At 43.4% G+C, this 22822-nt stretch overlaps 1 protein-coding gene across 2 annotated transcripts in view; it reads right to left on the bottom strand.

Annotated features, from left to right (window-relative positions):
- Positions 1–7827: 7827 nt before the first annotated feature.
- Positions 7828–22822, bottom strand: part of CMIP (c-Maf inducing protein) — a 206665-nt gene continuing 191670 nt past the window's right edge. For both annotated transcript variants that reach the window (XM_070760446.1, XM_070760447.1), the window contains 6 exons: positions 20139–20279; positions 16645–16692; positions 14503–14649; positions 13081–13186; positions 12150–12220; positions 7828–10048 (listed from right to left, as the gene is read on the bottom strand). In XM_070760446.1, the coding sequence (XP_070616547.1) occupies positions 9995–10048; positions 12150–12220; positions 13081–13186; positions 14503–14649; positions 16645–16692; positions 20139–20279 (567 nt within the window). In that variant the 3' untranslated portion in view covers positions 7828–9994. The remainder of the gene's footprint in view (positions 10049–12149; positions 12221–13080; positions 13187–14502; positions 14650–16644; positions 16693–20138; positions 20280–22822) is intronic.

Genomic DNA, 22822 nt, shown 5'->3' with positions numbered 1-22822 from the left:
CTAGCGGAAATGGAGAAGCGCATGTATCTCTGCACACCTGACGTGTGCACGCACCCACCCGCATGAGATTCAGCTTCTGCGCATGTGCCGGAAGCAAAATCTCACGCAAGGATGCTCTCGCGTGGGGGTTTTTGCCCATTTTCGACGTTTTTTTGCTTCTGTGCATGCGGAAATAACCTAGGTTACTAGGCAAAACTTGCCGTGCAGATTTTGCTGATAAGAAGGAAAATGGAGTTATTCTCCCCCATTCAAGCTCTCATTTATTTGCTTAAAGGAAATAAGCTGAGACAGCCTCAACGGTGCTGAAGAGTAAACATTTAGCGCTCCTGCCCACACGGTCTTTGTTGGGATTTTGAATATCAAATGTTCACAAGAAGCATCGTCCTTCAACGAGAGGAGATTTGCTTAAGCAGCCAGCTCATCTTTTGCATAGCAAATTACAATTACGGTTGAGATCAGGTCTCCTAGTAAAAAAAAAGGAAGAGAAAATGCATTGATATGCAAAATGCTTGAATGATTTTACTCTATCTGTCTTCTTTCATTCTGAGAAGTGGGTAACAGAAGCATGTTAACAGAGTAACAGAAGAGGTGGGATTCAGCAAGTTCTGACCAGTTCTGGAAAACTGGTAGTGGAAATTTTTGAATAGTTCGAAGAACTGGTAAATATCACCTCTGACGGGCCCTGTCCCCATCTATTCACTGCCTCCCGAGTCCCAGGGGATCGGGAGGAAATGGGGAGTTTGCAGTAACCTTCCCTTGGAGTGGGGAGGGAATGAGGATTTTACAGTATTCTTCCCCTGCCATGCCCATCACGCCCCGCCCACAGAACCAGTAATTAAAAAAAACTGAATCCCAATACTGAAAAACCAAGAGGCTGTGAGTTCTAGTCCCATTTTATGCATAAAAGCTGGGTGGGTAATTTGGGGCCAATCACCAGGAGACTGGGAGTTCTAGTCCCCCCTTAGCCATGAAAGCCGGCTGATATTGAGCTCTAGGAAAGTGATAGGGTCAGATTGAGTATGGGACAACTCTTAAGCAAACCATTAGATGGCAGCAGCAGAATGCATGGTTACATTTTTGCTGCCATCTAGTGGATCATTTGGATACTGTATTTCCAATCCCAATTTGGTAGCACTGGAAGGCAGGCAGGCAGGAATGTGGAGAAGAAGGAAAATAAGTATACAGTGAAGGAAATAAGGAGAAAGGGAAGGGAGAAAATAGGTATAGAGGTCAAGGGAGGAAGGGAAGGAAGGAAGGAACTGTGGTTGTAATAAATCTATTTGATATCTCAATAACTCTCTCTCTCTCTCAATCACACATACACACACACACACATGCACACAAAACCCCTAGCTGACAAGAAGAAAAATAAAAAGAATTAAAATCGACCCATTTCCACCTCTTTTTAATTCATTCCGACCCACACCATCGGTCATGGCCAAGATTACATATAGTTTTACTGTATTTCCATAATCTTAAAAGGAACATAAACAGAGGGAGAAGAATCTGTAATACAGAAACTGAAATAAAATAAAATCTTTCCCATCCAAACAGGACATTTTTTCTTCCTTCCTTTTTTCCATCTCATCTTTCTTTTTAAAAGATTTGGTTGCCAATTTATTCTTTCGTTATCATTTCCCCTTTACTGTCCTCTGAGCCACCAGGGATTTTTAAAAAGTGAAAAATCCCAGGGCAATCCCCAATCTCCTTGGAAGGTCATAAACTTTGTCCTTGGCTGCCACCTCTTGAAATTGACACAGAATGCACGTCGGTTCCTTTGTCAAAAACTGCAAAAAACGGAAAGCACAGCTGAGCGGATGGGCACTTTCTTACTTCTTCTGCAAAATATTTGCAAGAAGTAGGAATCCCCTACAGACTGAAATACATATTATTTCCCATGCAAGAAAATAGAGAGGATTTGGGTTTTTTGGAAGTTTTTTATTTTTAACATATATCCATACAAATGTCAATGCATATATCTTACATATATATTACAAACAGTACCTTAATCCATATTTTCCATTTCTATGTGTTTATTTACACCTTTTTCTTATTTAATAAACCAACGTCTGCATTCAAAATTAATTTCCTCACTCCTCTTACACTCTCCATCTCTTCCACCTACCTTTCTTCCACTCTCTGTAACCTTCCTGTCTTCTGTCACCAAGTAGAGATGAATTAATTGATTGCTTCATTCAAAGAAAATAACATTTTTATTTATTTTGTTATTAGAGTTGGAAGGGACCTTGCAGGTTATCTAGTCCAATCCTCTGCTGATACAGGAGACCCTACACCACACTAGTCCAATAGCAGTCTGGTTTTTCTTGAAAGTCTCTAATGTTGGAGCGTTCACCACTTCTGCAGGCAAGCCGTTCCACTGGTTGATCACAATCACCGTCAGAAAGTTCCTCCTTATTTCCAGGTTGAATCTCTCCTTGGACAACTTCCAACCGTTGCTCCTTGTCTGGCTCTCTGGTGCTTTGGAAAATAATGTGCTCCCCTCCTCCCTGTGGCAGCCTCTCAAGCATTTGAAGACTGCTATCATGTCCCCCCTGGACCTCCTCTTTGCTGGACTATCCATGCCCAGTTCCTGCAACCTTTCCTCCTATGTTTTAGTTTCTAGTCCCTTTATCATTTTAGTTGCTCTCTTCTGCACTTTTTCTAGAGTATCAACATCTCTTTTGTAGTGTGGTGACCAAAACTGAATGCAGTACTCTAGGTGTTGTCTAAATAGAGAATTATAGAGTGGTATTAGCACCTCCCTTATATACCACTTATATGATAGAATTACGGAAGACCTTGGAGTTCTAGTCCAATGACCTGCTCAAGCAGAAATTTCCATTCCAGACTCTGGAATCTTCTTAAAAGCCTCCAGTGATGGAGCATCAGTGGTGAGTTGCTACCGGTTCGGTTCTATGGTCCAGTTATGCCCACCCGCCCCGGGCACTTCTGCACATGCACAGAAGCTGCACGCATGTACTGGTAGTGATTGGATTTAGAACTCATCACTCATGGAGCATCCACAACTTCTGAAGACAAGCCGTTCCACCTGTTATTTGTTCTCACTGTTAGGAAGTTTCTCCTTAATTCCAGGTTGCTTCTCCTTGATTAGTTTCCATCCATTGTTCATTGTCTTGCCTCCAGGTGTTTTGGAAAATCAGTAGACCAGCCCTCCTCTTTTTCATGCCATTTGCAAATTGCTTTTGGATTTGTGCTTGTGATGTGGGGAGGAAATGAAACTTTGGTTTCGCGGATTATATGGGTTTGTTATTATAGAAATGGCTAGTAGTGTTCCCTCGATTTTCGCGGGTTTGAACTTCGCGAAGTCTATACCACGGTTTTTCAAAAATATTAATTAAAAAATATTTCACGGGTTTTTTCCCTATACCACGGTTTTTCCTGCCCGATGACGTCATGTGTCATCGCCAAACTTTCATCTGCCTTTAATAAATATTTTTTTTAATAAACTTTAATAAATAAACATGGTGAGTAATAATCTAAATGGTTTCTAAGGGAATGGGAAATTGCAATTTAGGGGTTTAAAGTGTTAAGGGAAGGCTTGTGACACTGTTCATAGCCAAAAATAGTATATTTACTTCCGCATCTCTACTTCGCGGAAATTCAACTTGTGTCAAAGTTAAAAGTGAAGGCTGTAATGGTATTTCTTCCACTGTGCCACTGTGCCAAAGAGTCAAAAGTCTTTGTTTTTCCTTTTTCCTCTTCTACCTCAAACTTTCTTCTTTTATTTATTTATTTTATTTATTATTTAGATTTGTATGCCGCCCCTCTCCGCGGACTTATTTCCTGCCCTAGTTTCCCATGGTTTTCAATTTTTTTAAATTTTATATTCTGACCAACTAATAAAATTTTAAACCAAGGGAAAATAGGAATCCCCTCATTGATTCAGGTTAAAGGGCTTTGCAGAAGAGACTTTTTTGGGTCAATTGGCCAATATTAATAAAATACATATACCGAAAGTTAAGATTTAAATATACTGCTCAAAAAAATAAAGGGAACACTCAGAGAACACATCCTAGATCTGAATGAATGAAATATTCTCATTGAATACTTTGTTCTGTACAAAGTTGAATGTGCACAACAGCATGTGAAATTGATTGTCAATCAGTGTTGCTTCCTAAGTGGACAGTTTGATTTCACAGAAGCTTGATTTACTTGGAGTTATATTGTGTTGTTTAAGTGTTCCTTTTATTTCTTTTGAGCAGTGTATAATAGATGGGAGATTTAAAAATAAAAGGGATGATCATGAAGGGTAAGATCTAGAGAAGCATTCTAGTCTGTCAGTAATTGTAATAGAATTATCCACTTAGGGAAGGATTTTGAGAGTGGATGAGAAGTAGGAAAGAAGGAGAGAAAAGGGAGAGTGTAGAGAAAGAGTAGAAGTAAAAAGGGAATTGTAGTAGTAGGAGGGAGGAGTAGGAAAGTAGGTAGTAGAGAAGGAATAGCCACCGGATATAGAAAGAGGGACATGGAGAGAAGATGGATACAGATGAAACAATATAAAGCAAAATTTCAATGTGATCTAGTTTATTGTACTTTCAAAACGATATATGCCTATTAAGTTGTATTGAAGGTATATGAAGTTGTATGTTGAGACTGGCAGTGGAGTTAAACAAGCCATCAGCCTAGCATCGTTATGTTCCCACACACAGTCTTAAGTCCAATCCCTCTTGAATTCCATTGACCTTTTCTCTGGTGCCAATTTAGTATTAAACTTTACTAGCTCCGAATGTTTTTTTCCATGTGCTAATGATGTTTCCAGCTCTTACTGGCCTGCAAGCTCTTTCACTGTTACTCTCTCCGAATAAAGTTTTTTTAAAGCCCTAACCATGGGATAAAATAATGTGTTGAAGCTGACCAGACGAAGGATGCTAGCCAGATGAATACCTGGTAAGCAGATTCTTTTCTCTATTTTCCTCCCCAAAAACTAAGGCGCGTCTTATACTCTGAAAAATAATGTATTGTACGGTCTCAGTGAAATGCAATTTAATGTACCATCCCGATTCGTTGAGTCCGACACATCTTTTGAGAAGATTCAGTGAAGAGTCTAGCTGGAAGGGTGGAACACTGGAAGCACCGCTTGGTGCCAGATGATGCTTGCCTTGTCCTTTGCAACCCTCTCCTTAGCAGCTGAGCATCTCTGTGAAGAAGCAGTCACTACGGCAACGCTGATGTCATTGCCTTGGCAGAAGTACAGTGGTGGCTAACTGCAGGTGAGGCTCTTACTTCCCATCTTCACGCACGTTTGCTGGGTTCAAAAGCAGAGGGTATTAAGCAGAGCAGAACATGGTTGGGACAGCTTGGCCGAGTGCCCTGAGCATTGCTTTGTAGGCATCTGGATTCACAGAATGTGTAAACACAAATGGGAGGTAGAACACCTTCAAGGAGTACAAGCGTGTATCTATCATTCTCCATCTCAGTTGATTTATTTTTTGGTATCATTAGAATTGGGTGCTAACATCTAGGAGGGAAAATTCAATTTTTTCCCCTGCCAGTTCTGTGGGTGTGGCGTGGCTTGGTGGGCGTGGTAGGGGAAGGATGCTTCAAAATTGTTTATTTTTTAATATATAAATTGGGTTTTTTAGATTAGATTCTATGCGTTTTAACATTTGGGTTTCTTCATGTTCCATTTTATTCTTGTTTTGTAAGTCTGCGGAAAAGAGCAGCCTAAAAATCCAAATGATAAATAAATAAAGAGATAAAATCTTCATTTCCAACACACTCCAGGAGAAGGATATTGCAAAATCTCCATTCCCAACTCACTCTGGGACCAGCCAAAAGTGATATTTGCTGGTTTTCCAAAGTACTCAAAATTTCCATTACTGGTTCTCCAAAACCTGTTGAATTTCACTCTTGCCAGCATCTAGCTTAAGATGTCTCCTGCACTGTTTGACTGGAGGCATTTGCTCCCAAAGAAACCAGAAGCAACTTAATTCTGGAAAGATAGCAATAGCAATTAGACTTATATACAGCTTCATGGTGCTTTTAAAGTGCCCTCTCTAAGAATCAGCATACTGGCTCCAACAATCTGGATCCTCATTTTATCCACCTCGGAAGGATGGAAAACTGAATCAACCTTGAGTTGGTCAGGATCGAACTGCTGGCACTGAGCAGTGAGTTAGCCTGCAATACTGCATTCTAACCACTGCACCACCATTCCTATTCCTAGACATTATTTGCTAGCTCACCACCACCACTACTGAAACTCAGCTTCTATAGGTCTGTGGGAATGCGCTCGGGAAACGGAAGGAAGAGTCGCAGCCTAGACAACCATCATACAAAAGGTTATCTCAGCCCATAGAAGGAAAAAAGACAAGGGAAGCAGCACTCCTCCAGGCAAACAAGACAGAAAGAAGGACTAGAGAAACCAATTCTGTCTTATTGTAAGTCTGCATCAACAGAAACGTTGCTACAACATGAGATGGGCCACGAGCGGCATATAAATTTAATAAATGAATGAAACAGAATCGTGCAAGTCTGAAAATATAACCTTCTCGCCTGCCACTTTGAATTGACCAACCCATCCAGTTGGGTCCTTGTGCATTTCTTTCCATGATCTTTAAGTGATTAGGGACTCTTGACTTGTAACAGTTTGTTTAGTGACGGAAAGTTACAACGGCAATAAAAAAAACATGTGGCAGGCCAGAGGCAAGCTGGCTGGGGAATTCTGGGAGTTGAAGCCCGTCAGGCTTAATGTTGCTAAGGTTGGAGACCTCTGCTCTAGGCCATGTCTTACAGTAATGATGGCGAACCTATGGCATGGGTTCCACAGGTGGCACACAGAGCCATATCTGCTGGCGTGCAAGCTGTTGCTCTAGCTCAGCTCCAATGTACATGTGTGTGCCGGCCAGCTGATTTTTGGCGCTGGGAGGGCGTTTTTGGCTTCCACAAAGCCTCCGGGGGGATGGGGGAGGGTGTTTTTACCCTCCCCGGCTCCAGGGAAGCCTTTGGAGCCTGAGGACAGCAAAACACGAGCCTTTTGGACTGGACCCACCAGAAGCTGAGAAATAGGCCTTTGCGGCCTCCAGAGGGCCTCCGGGAGCCGGGGGCAGCTGTTTTCGTCCTCTTCAGGCATTGAATTATGGGTGTGGACACTCGTGCTTGCATGACAGCGCGCACGCAGGCTCTTTCAGCACCCAAGGAAAAAAAGGTTCGCCGTTACCGTCCTACAGGTTGGCTGGGTCGAGACTTCTGAACGTCCAGTTCTCCTATTCAAAGAAAAGGCAGTGAACACTCCTAAAAGATATTCAGTTACAGTTTATTTATTTTTTGTCGCCTGAAATTATTCCACATGTTTTGTTTTTTTTGTTTTTTTTAAATTTTCTCTTTTAAAACATGGCTACAGAACAGTAGTAGTAATCAATCAGTAAAAGCAGCTAAGGATAAAATGTTGGCGTTAGTTTTGTGTCTCTTTCTTTGTCCCTCACTGAGTTTTTTTTTATCAAACAGGGTTAAGGGATCTAAGGCAGAAACAGGAGCATTTGTGGGGTTGCGTCTGTGTTTAGAAAAAAAGAAGAAGAAAAGAAATCGAGATGGCTGCACGATCGAACCACCGAGTCTTTTTGGGGGGTAGGTGCCTGGGACTCATAAAAAATGAAGGGGGGCACAATCTTGACTCTTCTAAACACGCCTGTCGTCCCCATCCCACCCACCCCGACCAAAAATACAAATAATGAATGCCCCCCTTTGTGGCACAATATACGGATTAAGACTCAAACCAACTGTGTTGTTGTTGTTTGACATGGTTATAAAAAACGGAAAGCTCAGAAATACAAAGGATTCCAAATGTGAATAAACTATCCAACCACATTGAAGGGAAAAAAAAGAGATTTTGTTTTTATTTATGCGCACGTGCGCCTGCGTTTATATGCATACCTGGTTTTAAAATCTCTTACATCGCCAAAAGAACCTGGATGTTTATATTTTACCTGTGGAACTTTGAAAAGGAACGTAAGAGAAAACTTTTGCGGCTGTTCCATCGAAAGAAAGCTTAGTGTGGGGGGGGGAAACACAACCACCCAAAAGCGTATTTATAAAAGAAACCACTTAAAAAAAAATATATTCTTTTATCACGTCATCTGAGTAATCACATAGGAGGGTGAAGGAAAGTAAGATAGTGGTCATACTTTCAAGGTATGTATTTATTTAGTAGATTTTTATCCTGTCTTAATCTGGCGAACGTACTTAATACTCCTTTCTCCTCCTCTTTTCCCTAAAAACAAGCACCCTGGGAGGTGGGCTGGGTTGGTCAAAGTCACCCAGCCGGCTTTCATGTCTGAGACGGAACTCGAACTCACCATCTCCTGGTCTCTCTAGCCTGGCGCCTTCCCCACAAAACCAAAGAGGCTCTGAGAAACTGAACACAGGAAAGACAATTCATGTCCACGTCTGGACCTCAAAAGGCCACCCGGATTCTGAACTAAACTTCCCCCTGTAGCCCAATGGGCCTAGCAGTTCCCAGAATTTTCTACGGGGCTGTAGATCAATGTGGCAGAAAGGTCTCCATGCTGAGGAGGGTGAACATAAGTCAAGAGTTGGGGGGGAGAAGCAGTTGGGAAGCACCTCCCTGAAAGGGGATGCACAGAAAAGTGAAATTCTGGACATAAAACAGAAGCCAGACCTTGGCAAAATTTAACGCAAACGATTGACCGCTCAACCTTCACTTTTCCAGGTAAAAACCTAAGCGTTTTATTTAGCCTTAGAAATAATCATGTACATAAACAGAAGTGGTTTGCTTACCCTTCCTAATTTCTACACCTAGCATAACCTGAAAAGGTGGCTTTAGGAATTCAAAGATTTATTCCCAACAGCCCACCCAGCGTTCTGCTCTTATGTGTATGCAAGTGTTTGTATGTGTGTCTATACACATACACACAGACACACACATATATGCACCAGGTCTATGCAAGTATATTCTTTTCCCCTGGCTGAATAATTTGAGGCATATATAAACCAAAACAAAAACAAAAAACCCACGTTAAGATGGACTGGACCAAAGATGTATATAATACAGGAGGGCGATTCTCTTTCGTCCTGTCTTTTCAAGCGCGACGACAACAACCAAAAGACGCCAAAGTTGTGTACACGGTACTCTACGCAAAACAAAAACGAAACAAAAGTAAATGAAAACGAACAATGGATTAACAATTCATAAATAAAAAGACAGGTCCCAGACCTGTTCTTTCTGAACTTTCTTCCTTTTTGCTTTTTTTTCTTTTTAAATAGGCGTATTATGTAAATTGTATATACAAAAACATCGCTTTGCATAATGATTGAAAGGAACGAACGAACGAACGAACGAACGAACGAACGAGGGAAGGAAAGAAAATCTGCATGAGCTGCTGCGAATGCTTCTTCTCTTGATTTTTCACCTACATTCTTCTTCTTTTCCATTCTATTTCTTGCTGAAGAGCTGAAGAGCAGAAGAAATGGGAAAACATCTACGGAAAAAGGTCAAGGTTAAAGGAAAACTGAAAAAAATCCAGAGCATATTCTTGTGTAAAAAAAAATCAAAAACGAAAAACAACCTTGACACACAGTTTTAAAAAAGTACAAAAAAAAAAAGAGAGAGAACCAAAAGATGACCCCAACTCCCCTCCCCAAAAACCCCACCCGCCCCCCACTCCCAAATCTTCTTCAGGCTATTCAGTCTTTCCTTCTTTTACATCCCACCCCTTTATTTAAAAGATGTTGAATTTGAGAGTCACGAAGCCGAAAGAATCAGGTCTGGTGTGTGAATATCCAGCCGGGGGAGAAAAAAAAAGTTATCATACTTCACTACTTCACACACGGAGCACCTAAACATATGGATGTCCTCATGAACCTGCTCTCTAGAGGCGCAAAGGCCAAAAGTCTACGTTCTCTTCTTCTTCGTCGTCTTCTTTTTTTTAATGGTTTAGAAATCGTTCTCTTCTCTCCCCGTCAAAAAGAAAAAAAAAAATCTACAAATGCGCCACGAGGGATTGTTGGTTTTTTTTCACCAAGCTTCAGTGTAGCGGACATCCACTTCCTTCAAATTGGGCAGTTTAGCCTAGTAGGGGAGGAAAGGAAAGAAAAATAAGAGATGAGATAGAAAGAATGATTGAGAATTCGTTGCAGGAGGGCTCTCCTGTGTTCTCTGAGGTTGCTTGCAAGTCATTTTTGTAACTTCAAATACAGTAATACCTCATCTTACGAACCTAATTGGTTCCCGGGGGACGTTCGTAAGACGAAAAGTTCGTAAGACGAAACATTGTTTCCCATAGGAAACAATGTAAGATCAATTAATCCGTGCAACGAAAAAACCCCCGCAAAAAACCACCGCCGCCCGGCTGTCACCTTTTGAAACAGCCGGGGGGCTTCTCAGCGTCCTCCCAAACCCAAACACCAAACCCAAACTTCTGGGTTCGGCGTTCGGGAGGCCGCCGAGAAGCCCCGCCGCCCGGCTGTCACCTTTTGAAACAGCCGGGGGGCTTCTCGGCAGCCTCCTGAACGCCGAACCCGGAAGTTCGGCAAAAGTTCGGGTTTGGGAGGACGCTGAGAAGCCCCCCGGCTGTTTCAAAACGCGACAGCCCGGCTTCTCAGTGGCCTCCCGAACCTGAACTTTTGCCGAACTTCCAGGTTCGGCATTCGGGAGGCCACCGAGAGGCCCCACCGCCCGGCTGTCGTCTTTTGAAACAGCCGGGGGCTTCTCGGCAGCGTCCTGAACGCCGAACCCGGAAGTTTGGCAAAAGTTCGGGTTCGGGAGGACGCTGAGAAGCCCCCCGGCTGTTTCAAAACACGACAGCCGGGCGGCGGGACTTCTCGGCGGCGGCAGCAGGTTCGTAAGAAGGAAAAAGTTCGTAAGAAGAGGCAAAAAAATTCTGAACCCCGGGTTCGTATCTCGGGTTGTTCATAAGATGAGGGGTTCGTATCATGAGGTACCACTGTACTTATTTAAAAAACCTGGTTGTTAAAATGAAAGACTGCCTGCATGATAATACAGTTTGTTATGTTCAATAAGTTCCATTTGTTAAAGCTACTATAATGTAGCAATTGTAAAGAAACAGGAGCTGCGCGTGTCATATGATTGCTAACTGGCCAGTGTCCGACTATAATGGCTTTGTGACAACATGGGACAGAGAAAGGGATAAGGACAGCATAGCTTAATGGAGTGGAGTGGAGTGGAGTGGAATGGAATGAAACAGAATGGAACGCAATGGTATAGATAGGAGAATGGAATAGAAAATAGAATAGAGAATAGAGAATAGAATAGAAATTAGAATAGAATAAAATAAAATAGGAAAATAGAATAGAGAATAGAATAGAGAATAGAAATTAGAATAGAATAAAATAAAATAGAATAGAGAATAGAATAGAGAATAGAATAGAAATTAGAATAGAATAAAATAAAATAGGAGAATGGAATAGAAAATAGAACAGAATAGAAAAGAGAATAGAATAGAATAGAATTCTTTCTTGCCCAAGTGTGATTGGACACGTAAGGAATTTGTCTCTGGTGCATAAACTCTCAGTATACATATAAATAGCAGTAATAGGTCATAAATCATAATTGCAACTGTTAATCTTAGATTATACAAATCTAATAAATAAATAAATAAATAAATAAATTATAAACAACAACTGAAAAGTCATAAGAAACAAACAAGAAGAAGAAGGCAGGAAAGAGGAGAAGAGGAGAAATGAGACCGTGCTGTGGGAATTAAGTGTCCAGAAGAGTGATGGCAAAAACCAGACATAAACTATCTTTTTGTCTGGTTGTTTTGGCATGGAGAGCTTTTATTGTGGCATCCTGAAGGGTGGAGTTTGTGTCCAGAATGTGAGGGGTCTGTAGATATTTTCTCAGCTCTCTTTCTGACCCATGCAGTATACAGATCCTCAATGGAAGGCAGGCTGGTTGCAATTAGTTTTTTCAGCAGTCCTAACTATCCCTTGAAGGCTGTTACCTGCCCTGTACGGTTGATGTGCCAAAACAGGCAGTGGTAGAAGTACAAATAACAGACTCAATAATTCCTCTGTAGAACTGTATCAGCAATGAATATATAAATTGATTTCTGCAAGCCAGCTTCTTGTCCTCCTAACCTTGGCCAAAAACTCTGGCCCTCGACACCTGGTTACAGACAGATGAAGGATGCTTTAGAAATTCAACCTACCTTGAGGTCTTCGTAGGTGTCTGCTGAGAGCTTGGTGCTGTTCATGTTTAAACTACAGAGGCTTTTCATGGCTAGGAAATAAACACACAAGGATGTTGGTTTGTATGCAGCTTGCAAAAGACGGAATTAAAAAATGGAAATCGTTGAGGACTAGCAGTTCTTCAGGCAAATCAACACCTGGATTTTAAAGAGCACTCAACCCCTTCATTTTGGATTACCTTGTCCCCAAAATTAAGCATTGAAAGCTGTTCCAATATTTTGTGTTTGCCTTGATTAAAGGGTTAATGGCCTGGAGCAGAGGTGGGCTGCTAAGGTGGAACGCTGACGCGCGTGGAAGCAAAAAGCTGTGCCAAAACGCAGGCACACCTGCATGTCCGTGCGCAATTTCGCTACCTGCCCAGGTGCAGTAGCATAATTGCGCTGGACTCCGCTCGCACTCAGAGCCACGGAGGCGAGCACACGTCCCCCGTCCCACCTTAGCAGCCCACCTCTGGCCTGGAGACAAAAACATATGGAGAACGTTTGAAGGAATTGGGTATGGTGAGTCTAGAAAAAGGACTAGAGTTCGATCCCAGGTAGAGACAGATATTTCTCTCTCTGGCCACAATGAGAATATAGCTCGTGAACAAAACTCCACATTGGCAACAGGAAAGGCACCGGGCCAGTAAACCCCCATCTCCATTCAGTTGCCCAGACTACACATCACAAGGGATTATGGGTTCATTAAAAGATGACGATGATGATATATGGGCTATGTTGTTCTCTTGACCATACAATTCTCTTTTTCATTCCCTGCAAACATTTCTTTTCTTTTTTTCCTTCTATTACAAATCTCTTCCTTTCCCCACCCCCAATCCCTCCAAAAGAAGACCACTACTATATAGGAACCACTACTGCTCTCATGATCACCCCAGGGTTTTTCTTCACTTACAGCTCAGGGCCAGCAAGCCAGCATCGGTCACAGGCGTTTCACACAAGTTGAGCACTTGAAGCATTGTGAGGTGTTCCGAGAGGAGCCGCAAACCTGCATCCCCAAACTCCAGGGAAGGGGGGGGAGAGAAAAGGAGGAATGTTTATAAGCAGTAAAGGCTGGAAAACAAATGAATTCTAAATCTGAGCTTGCTTGCTTTTGCAGACTACTCTATATTCTATGTTCTATTCTATTCTTCTCTACGTTCTATATTCTATTCTATTCTACTCTACTGAGTTGTTAGCACTGCCCCCGCGCCCGCTAGGCCACATGGCACACAATGCCTGAGCAGTCACATAGCACAGAAGGAAGCAAACATCTTTTTCTTCTTTTTTCCCCTTCCCTAGTGTCTAATTATTTTCATTCCCTTTGCATTTTATATTCCAATAAACTAATTTAAAAACCTGTGATTGACGACGGCGACGACAAAAAGAAATTAAAGACAACTTTCTGCAGGTGGAGAGAATATATTATCTGCGTGGGACTGAGGTGCAAGAAGAGATAACTCTACTGCAGAAGTCTTCAGATTTGTCCTCTTTTAAGACTTGTGGACTTCAACTCCCATAATTCATAGCTGGCTGGAAAATTCTGGGAGTTGAAGTCCACAAGTCTTAAAGTTGCTAAGTTTGGGGACCAGGCGGAGGCCGCCACTACCGCCACGCTGTGCATGCAGCTTCGGGTCTCTGGCATAAGTGCGCGTCCCAGAGAGACGGAGGGGAAGCACTCGTATGTGAGATTTCGGTGAATTTTTGGCTTCCGCGAATGCACAAAAACCCCCAACAACACCGAAATCTCACATGTGCGTCCCCTTGTGAGATTTTGTTTCCTACGCATGCGCAGAAGCCAAATTTATTTATTTATTTATTTATTTATTCAATTTTTATGCCGCCCTTCTCCTTAGACTCATGGCGGCTTACAACATGTTAGCAGTAGCACTTTTTTAACAGAGCAAGGCTATTGCCCCCACAATGTGGGTCCTCATTTCACCCACCTCGGAAGGATGGAAGGCTGAGTCAACCTTGAGCCGGTGATGAGATTTGAACCACTGACCTTCAGATCTACAAGTCAGCTTCAGTGGCCTGCAGTACAGCACTCTACCTGCTGCGCCACCCTGGCTCAAATCTTGCTGGGACGTGCGCACGCACATGCCAGAGACCTGAAGCTGTGTGCTTAGCTCCAGTTTTACTACTGGTTTGGCGCCCTCATTCATACCGGTAGGAACCCGCTACTGCTGGGGACCCCCTGCTCTAACGCGTGGAACAGGTGGACTCTGACAGAGGAAGGAAGGTATTTCAGATAAAGCTCCTTGCCCTGAATGAAAGCCGCTCTTCCTGTGGCGACGTGCTGGGCCCTCCCGGTTTGAGTTAATGTCCCTGCCCCTACCTGAGTGGACCACAGGTTCAGCTGCTTGAGTGAAGGCAGTTTGATTAGATGCTCCGCACAGGCACTTGTGACGTTGGTAAAGGCCAGGCTGAGGTTCTCCAAATTTCCAAACGAGCCAGAGCTTAAGAGACGAGCCAAGTCCGCGTCCTAAAATAAAAAAGGAGAAGATGGCAGAGATTAGGCAAGGAAACTCTCTCTCTCAGCGAATGTTAAGGTCCCACAGAGTTGGCCTTCTCCGGGTCCTGTTGACTAAGCAATGTCGTCTGGCGGGCCCCATGGGAAGAGCCTTCTGTGTGGTGGCCCCGGCCCTCCGGAATCAGCTCCCCCTCGGAGATTAGAACGGCCCCCACCATCCTTGCCTTTCGCAAGTTACTCAAGATCCACCATTGTCTCCAGGCATGGGGTAACTGAGATACCCCTGAGCTCATATAGCTTTTATGAATGGTATGATTGTATTGAATGGTTCTTAATGATAGGTTTTGTTTTCTTTTTAAATATTGGATTTGTATATTGTTGTGATTGTTGTGAGCTGCTCCGAGTCTCCGGAGAGGAGCGGCATACAAATCTAATAAATTAAATTAAATTAAATTAATTTTTCCCGTAGAGAAATAGAGCATGCAGAGGAGTCTCCGGAGTTGTACGGTGGCCTAGAGGTGGAGCTCTCGTCTCACAACCGGGAGGCTACGAGTTCAATCCTAGGTAGAGGCAGATATTTCTCTCTCTGGGAAAGATGAGAATATGTCTGCTGAACAAAACTCTGCATTGGTGACAGGAAGGGCATCTGGCCAGTAAACGCTATGCTAGCTCCTTTCAGTGGCCCAGACCGGGATTATGGAGCCATTAAAACAAGATGATGGTGATTGGCAGAGGAGTCTCGAATTCTATAAATTATATTGTACGTTCAGTGGTGGGCAGCAAATGGCGTGGTTAGGTGCTCTCGCCCCGTGTGAGATTTGGCTTCTGCGCATACACATCAAGCAAAGTCTTGTATGAGGATGCACATGTGAGTGAGATTTCGATGATTTTCGCCAATTTTTTCCTTCTGCGCATACGTGGCAGCAAAAATATCGGCTAAAATTGCCAAAATCTTGCTTGCGCACACGTCCTCACACAGAATTTTGCTTGCTGTGCATGCACAGAAGCCAAATCTCACACCAACGTGCATGCATGCGCCCACCAGACACACACGCACCCACCAAGCATGCATATCTTCGGGACCGCCTTCTGCCGCACGAATCCCAGCGACCGGTTAGGTCCCACAGAGTCGGCCTTCTTCGGGTCCCGTCGACTAAACAATGTCGTCTGGTGGGACCCAGGGGAAGAGCCTTCTCTGTGGTGGCTCCGACCCTCTGGAACCAGCTCCCCCCTGAGATTAGGATTGCCCCCACCCTCCTTGCCTTTCCTAACTTCCTTTAAACCCACCTCTGTCGTCAGGCATGGGGGAACTGAAACATCTCCCCCTTGCCCATGTTGTTTTGGTATTTGATTGATTGTGTGCTTGTTTTTATATATATTGGGATTGTTTTATGAATTTCTTAACTTAAAATTGTAGTTGGATTGGTGTGTATTGGATGTGTCACTATGTACTGTTTTTGCCATTGTTGTGAGTCGCCCCGAGTCTGCGGAGAGGGGCGGCATATAAATCCAATAAATCTAATCTAATGTAATCTAATGTGCCCACGATGGCCTCGAGCGGCAAACTGATAGGGCCAAGGACAAGCGGCCCTTCATTATGTATGTTCCTTCTATATAATGCCTGATACTGGAATTGTGCGAGGAATGGTATTCCCTGCGACCCTCCATGGAAGCAAATGTTGAGAGTTTGAGGAAGCAAGATTGGAAGATATGGTTCCTTTTGGACTTTGTTGTTGGGGAAAACTGCCTTCCATAGCACCCGTAACCCATTCAATTAGGCCATCCCTTTGTTTGTTTGCTTGCTTGTAATACCCTCCTTGCTTCCTCAGAAGGAAAACTGGAACTTTCAGCTGCAGCAGAATGCCCCCTAGCCCCACGAAGAAAAAACGATGGATGCTATCCGAGGCAGTTCCTCCTCTTGTCCATCAACAACTTTCAGGGTCTCTCTAAAAACTGCATCCCGCAGGCTCAAGCTCATGCTGAGATTCAGGAGTGGGGAAAACTCACCGTGGATTTTGACGGCAGTGTTAGCCTGGTGGGGCCGCCTTTCCTTTGCTGCAAAAGAACAGATTCATCGCTTTAGGAATATGACAACCGTAGATCTACAGTAGCAAAGCATAGGCTGGAGTCTGCAAAAGGTCCAGAGTTCAGGTCCACACCTTTTGTCTACAACAGGCATCTCCAACCTTGGCAACTTTTAAGACCTGCGGACTTCAACTCCCAGGCTGGCTGAAGTATTCTGGGAGTTGGAAACCGCCAGGTCTTACAAGTTGCTAAGGTTGGACTTCACCCTTGATGTACATAATGACCTCTCTTGACATGGCTCCAACTCAGTGCCAAATAGCACGAGCACAAAGCAACCAAAATAAAAATAAAAGTACATTCCTCAATGGATTACATATCAAATGTCTTCTCCGTCATGCTCCCTGCCCTCTGGAACTCTAAAATGATAATTTCCCCACCCAACATCCATACTGCTCCCACCTTTCTAGGGGTGTTTTTTTTAATTGCCCCAAATCTTCTTCTTCTAAGATTTGGATTAGGATGATGGTGTTTGGGGGTTATATTTTTTTGTTCTTTTCTGTCTCATAGGGGCAGTTTTCCAATGGTCAGTATTCCCTTTTCTTTGATATTGGTTATTTTCTTTTTTGTTCCTTTTAAACTGCAAGTCACCTAGTCATAATGTGGAGTTGTGAAGCCTCTAATTGAACATATTAAATATAATAAAGGTTGACATGCCTAGTCAAATTATTAAAAATAATATTTTAAAACGTATGGCTTAAGAATCCATTTGAATATACTTCAGTAGTTTAAACAATTAAACTAATTTGTAAGTTGCCCCATGTCTACTCTAGACATGTTAGGTGACACTAACTAACTAACTGTTGTGATTCCGTCTGAGGCCCCTCAGGGAACGGCTGATCCTCTGCTGGCTTCCTGCTCAGAGGGGGAGGATGAGGAACAGGAGGTTCAGGCAGACGGGGAGGAGGAATCTCAGGCTGAGGGAGAGGGAGGACAGCCAGAGTCCCCCGAGAGGGAGCTCTCCCCAGCAAGCAGCCTGGATTCCTTAGATGAAAATGCACAAGCAATAATCGATCTCCGGCAGAGAAGAGCAACACAACGAAGGGGACAATTAGCCAGGTACTTTCAGCACTAAAGAGGCAACAGCTGGGTTTGGGTGTGGTGCTCTCTGGAAAGGCTGAAAAGGCAGACCCACCCTTCCTGGCTTGTGGAGTATTATCTTTGGGAGTCCTGGGACCTGGCTGTGATCTTTGGCGTCTTGGAATTCTGGTTTGTGACTTTGAATACTGAAACCTTGGGGGGAAAAGGTGTGGGTCTTATTCTCTACAGTGGTGGGTGTGCCAGCAAGAAGTCTGCTGTATTGTCTGGCTATCAGGACTCTGCTGTGAAGTCTCATAGCCTGCCTGTTGGGAAGAACAGGTTTTTCTCTGTGTTTATTTTTCAAACTATAAAGTGCTTTTGCTTTTACCAGCGTGTCTGGCTGCTTTTTCCAGTTGGTGTTGAAGTCTGGGGGCACCCAGACAGAACACTAACTAACTAACTAACTAACTAACTGACTGACTGACTGACTGTGGCTTAGAGTCCTCTCTAAACAACTGATCTATTATTTTATTGTGCAGAATTTCTTTTTGTGTGTGTGTGGATTTTTTCTCTCCACAGTTTCATATAAACATATATATGAAGGGATTGGATACTGTAGCCTAGAGGTTAATTCTCTGCCTTACAAGGCAAAGGTTGCAGTGAGGGTATGGCTAGCTGAAGTTGTAAGCTTCGTGCTGCTGTAAATATATATTTACAGCAGCACGAAGCTTACAACTTCAGCCTGATGATGGTGAATGTGATTTCACTGAAACATCGCATAGACACTCAAAATATTACACGGGGCAAAACCCGAACTCAGAACAATCTACATATATATATCAATGCATATACTTTAAAATATATCAGTAACAAACATAATTGTACATTTTTATCCAATTAATCATAAATCAACATTTTGCACCCATTTTATGTGGCTATTCATCAGTCTATTTTTCTTTATTCCTTTATTGTGTAGAATTTCTGACTTACCAGCAGGTGGCAGCTTCTCGCTAATTTGGCTGGACCGTGAAAAAGCTAAGTAGGACCACGCCAGGCCAAATCTTGGATGGGGAGAATTTCAAGAAACAAACTATGTTTAGTTTGACATACAGCCTACTAGAACTGCTATGTCAAACTAGAAACCTACCCCATGTCCACATGGTCAGCAGGAGCCAAGTCTTAACTCAAAGGAGTCTTGAAATGGGCCTGTGTTATATACCCGAAGTATGGATCGGGGCGGATTCCCATTTCCGCTGCTAGCGGCATGCGCAGTTTTGCTTCTCCGGCATGTGCCCCAGTGTGTTTTTGCTTCTGCGCATGCGCAGGAAGCAAAATGTCAAGAGGGGCCGCGCATGCGAGATATTTCGGTGATTTCTTTTGCTTTTGCGCATGTGCAGAAGCAAAATATCGCCGAAATCTCTCGTGTGCGTGTTGCCCCATGAGATTTCGCTTCCTGTGCATGCGCAGAGGCAAAAACACGTTGGGATGTGCATGCGTGCATGGAGGAGAAATGAAGCTGTGCATGCAGCGCAACTTTTGCTAGTGGTGTGGTGCCCTTATCTATACTAGTAGCACAGTGTTTCCCAACCTGGGCAACTTGAAGGTATCTGGACTTCAACTCCCAGAATTCCCCAGCCAGCATTCGCTGGCTGGGGAATTCTGGGAGTTGAAGTCCAGATATCTTCAAGTTGCCCAGGTTGGGAAACACTGCGGTAGCAGCCCAATCCTGGTGTGGATCCCAGGAAGAAAACCGTCTAACGCCTGCTCTTCTGAAGTGGAGAGGGGGAATATAAATAATAATAATAATAATAATAATAATAATAATAATAATAATAATAATAATTATTATTATTATTATTATTATTGTTATTATTATTATTATTGTTCACCTGGGCAAGTTTGTTCAGTAGCATAAAATGCTTTCCTAGAATTAAATATTTCGGAGTGTGTTGCAGAAAATTAAATCCATAAAACACACACAGGCAAACTGATACACCAGGATGATTTAAATAAGAAACTTCTTTATATATTGCTCTGCCTGATGGGACCGGTTGAGCAGCAAGGAAATACAAAACATACACACAGACTGGAGGCTTCTGAATCACAAAATATATTGCTTTACAAATTGGCTGAGAGCCACAATGATGGCAGAAGAATGTCTGTTTATGACCAAAAGACTGGGGTTAACTGCCAAGTTGATAACGAATGTCTCAAGAATGCCTCCAAACTGGGCTGAAAGAAAGCTAGGTCTTCGGGGAGGGGCAGCATACAAATCTAATAAATTATTATTATTATTATTATTATTATTATTATTATTATTATTATTATTAATTAGATTTGTATGCCGCCCCTCTCCGAAGACTCGGAGCGGCTCACAACATGCAATCCGAGAAGCTCACCAGCTCTTTCAGTTCCCTCTGCCGGTCACAAAGCTGCTCGTACATTTTCTTCCCCACGTCAGTGCTCTCGAGGGTTGAGATGATCTGAAGTTGCGTGTCCTTGTTTTCAATGATGTTGTACTCCAGCATCAGGCAAAGGATCTGAGCGACAGGGAGAGAGAGAGAGAGAGAGAAAGGATGGCCCATCATTGGAGGCAGGTTCGCAGCATGGCCCACACTCGTTACATGCGTGGTTTTCAAATGGCCAAGCACTTTTAATTCTTCATAATCCCATTCCTCCATGGAGGAGCCCCTGGTGGTCTCTAGGGGGTTTTGTTGTACATGTTTCATTACCCAAACCCGCTAGCGACGTCAGTGTTAGGAAGGAGTTGGGTCGAGGAGGAGGAGGGGGGCGGAGGAGGAAGAAGAGGAGGATGGACAGGGGAGGGAAGACAGATGTGGGGTTTTGGTGTTATCTGCTTTCTTGTAGAACATTTTGTTCCCACACTTGATAACATCATCAGTGCTAGAAAGGAGTGGGGTCGAGGAGGCGGAGAATGTTCAGCTTTAACAGAGTTGAAAGGGACCTTGCAGGTCATCTAGTGCAACCTAGACCTCCTTCTAATGCACCCCTCCCAATGGCCAATAAGGGCCCACAGAGTTGGCCTTCTCCAGGTCCTGTCTACCAAACAATGTCGGTTGGCGGGGCCTTGGGGAAGGGCTTTCCTTGTGGTGGCTCCAATGTTCTGGCACCAACTGCCTCCGGGTTATCCGCACTACCTGCATCTTACTGGCCTTTCAGAAAGCCGTTAAGATCTGGCGTTTCCGGCAGACCTGTGGCCGTTAGGTTATTATCTTGATTCGGCCATGAATGGTTGAGAGATATGCATGATTTTATTAAGGATTGTTAATGTACTTTTAAATTGTTTCTTAATTGTTTTTATTGTAAGTCTCCCAGAGTTTAAGTGGAGTTGGGCGGCATATAAATTTTACAAACAAACAAACAAACAAAATAAACCCCATGCCCAAGCAGGAGACCCTACATCTGCTGCTACCTAGGATTAAACTCACAACATCCTGATTGTGAACTAGTGACTAGCACTGGCAATGTGACCTAGTTTGGGTAATGAAACATCTGCAAGAAAACCACCAAGCTCAGAGAGCATCAAGGAGCTCTCATTTCAACCCTGGGCTACAAATATTCTTTATTGTTATCAGGAACTATAAACAGACTTTGTCAAATGGACAAGCACTTGCCACATAACACCTCAGATTGAACCATTGTTGATATTTTTTTAAAAAGACAAAAAAAAGTCTGGATAGTGGATGTGGTAATACCTGGAGGCACCAGCATAGAAGAGAGGAACCCTTGAAATTATAGATTCAAAAATGGGAGCAAGGGCTGAGAATTTATCTTGTTAAGATGGCCAAGGAAAGAGCAACTTTTGTGATTGTTCTAATTAAGAAGAAATGCAAGTCCTATTTGCATTTACATGTTTATATGCCTTTGTATCCCCCCATTTCAGGGTTTCATTGTGCACCTGTTTTTAAAAGTTTCATTTCTTGCCACACTGAGATTATATCCATCTATCCATCCATCCATCCATCCATCCATCCATCCATCCATCCATCCATCCATCCATCCATCCATCCATCCATCTATCTATCTATCTATCTATCTATCTATCTATCTATCTATCTATCTACCGGTATCTATCTATCTATCTATCTATCTATCTATCTATCTATCTATCTATCTATCTATCTATCTATCTATCTATCTATCTATCTATCTGATTTATATGCCACCCCTCTCCGAAGACCCGGGGCGGCTTACAACATATTTCCTCATTTGTTGTTAAATTTATGTCCCGCTTTTGCTCTAGTTCTTCTCTCTTCCAATTTTTCTCAAAATGACGCTTGGCTGGGTGACTGGACCCCAATCCATTTCCTTGCAAGGGCTTGAGCTCGAGACAGCCCTTTACCCATCCTATCGCACCATCTCTCCCATTCACTGGAGGAAAATAGGCGTTGATTGCTTACCTGAACGCCTCTTCTCGTACGGTGAGCGGGTACAGCAGTCACATGGGTTGCTCATGTCCAATCCGGTGGAACTGAGCCTAGTGTTAAAAAAGCTTGCCGGATCCGCCCCTTCCCCAGAATTCGCGAATCCATAGACTAGGCTCAGCTGTGAAGCTCTGTAGTGTTCAACTCTTATTGTTAGAGGAAAAAGGATTATAGAAGGTAAAGAAGACACATACAAGGGCGGGAAGTGACTGCTGTACCCGCTCACCGTACGAGAAGAGGCGTTCAGGTAAGCAATCAACGCCTATTCTCCGTACTGAAGGAGCGGGTCCAGCAGTCACATGGGACATACCCAAGAGATGGTCCCTAGGGAGGGATTAGATTGCTATCGTGTGAGATAACGGATTGGAGTACCCTTCTGCCGAAGGCAGCGTCCGCTGAAGCGTAAGCATCAATCTTGTAGTGCCTGATGAAGGAATTTGGCGAGGCCCAAGTGGCTGCTTTGCAGACCTCCTCCAACGGGGCTTGAGTCGCCCAAGCGGCCGAGGTGGCTGCGCTCCTGGTGGAATGCGCTGTGATGTTCCTTGGGACTGAGAGGGAGGCCGATTCATAGGCCTTAGATATAGTCCCTCTGATCCAACGGCCTATTACTGTTGAAGACACTTTGGTACCCATGACTC

The sequence above is a fragment of the Erythrolamprus reginae genome, chromosome 9 (genome assembly GCF_031021105.1).
Source record: "Erythrolamprus reginae isolate rEryReg1 chromosome 9, rEryReg1.hap1, whole genome shotgun sequence".
Lineage (NCBI taxonomy): Eukaryota > Metazoa > Chordata > Lepidosauria > Squamata > Dipsadidae > Erythrolamprus > Erythrolamprus reginae.
Note: the sequence above shows the minus strand (reverse complement) of the source record. Positions and strands in the feature narration are given on the sequence as shown.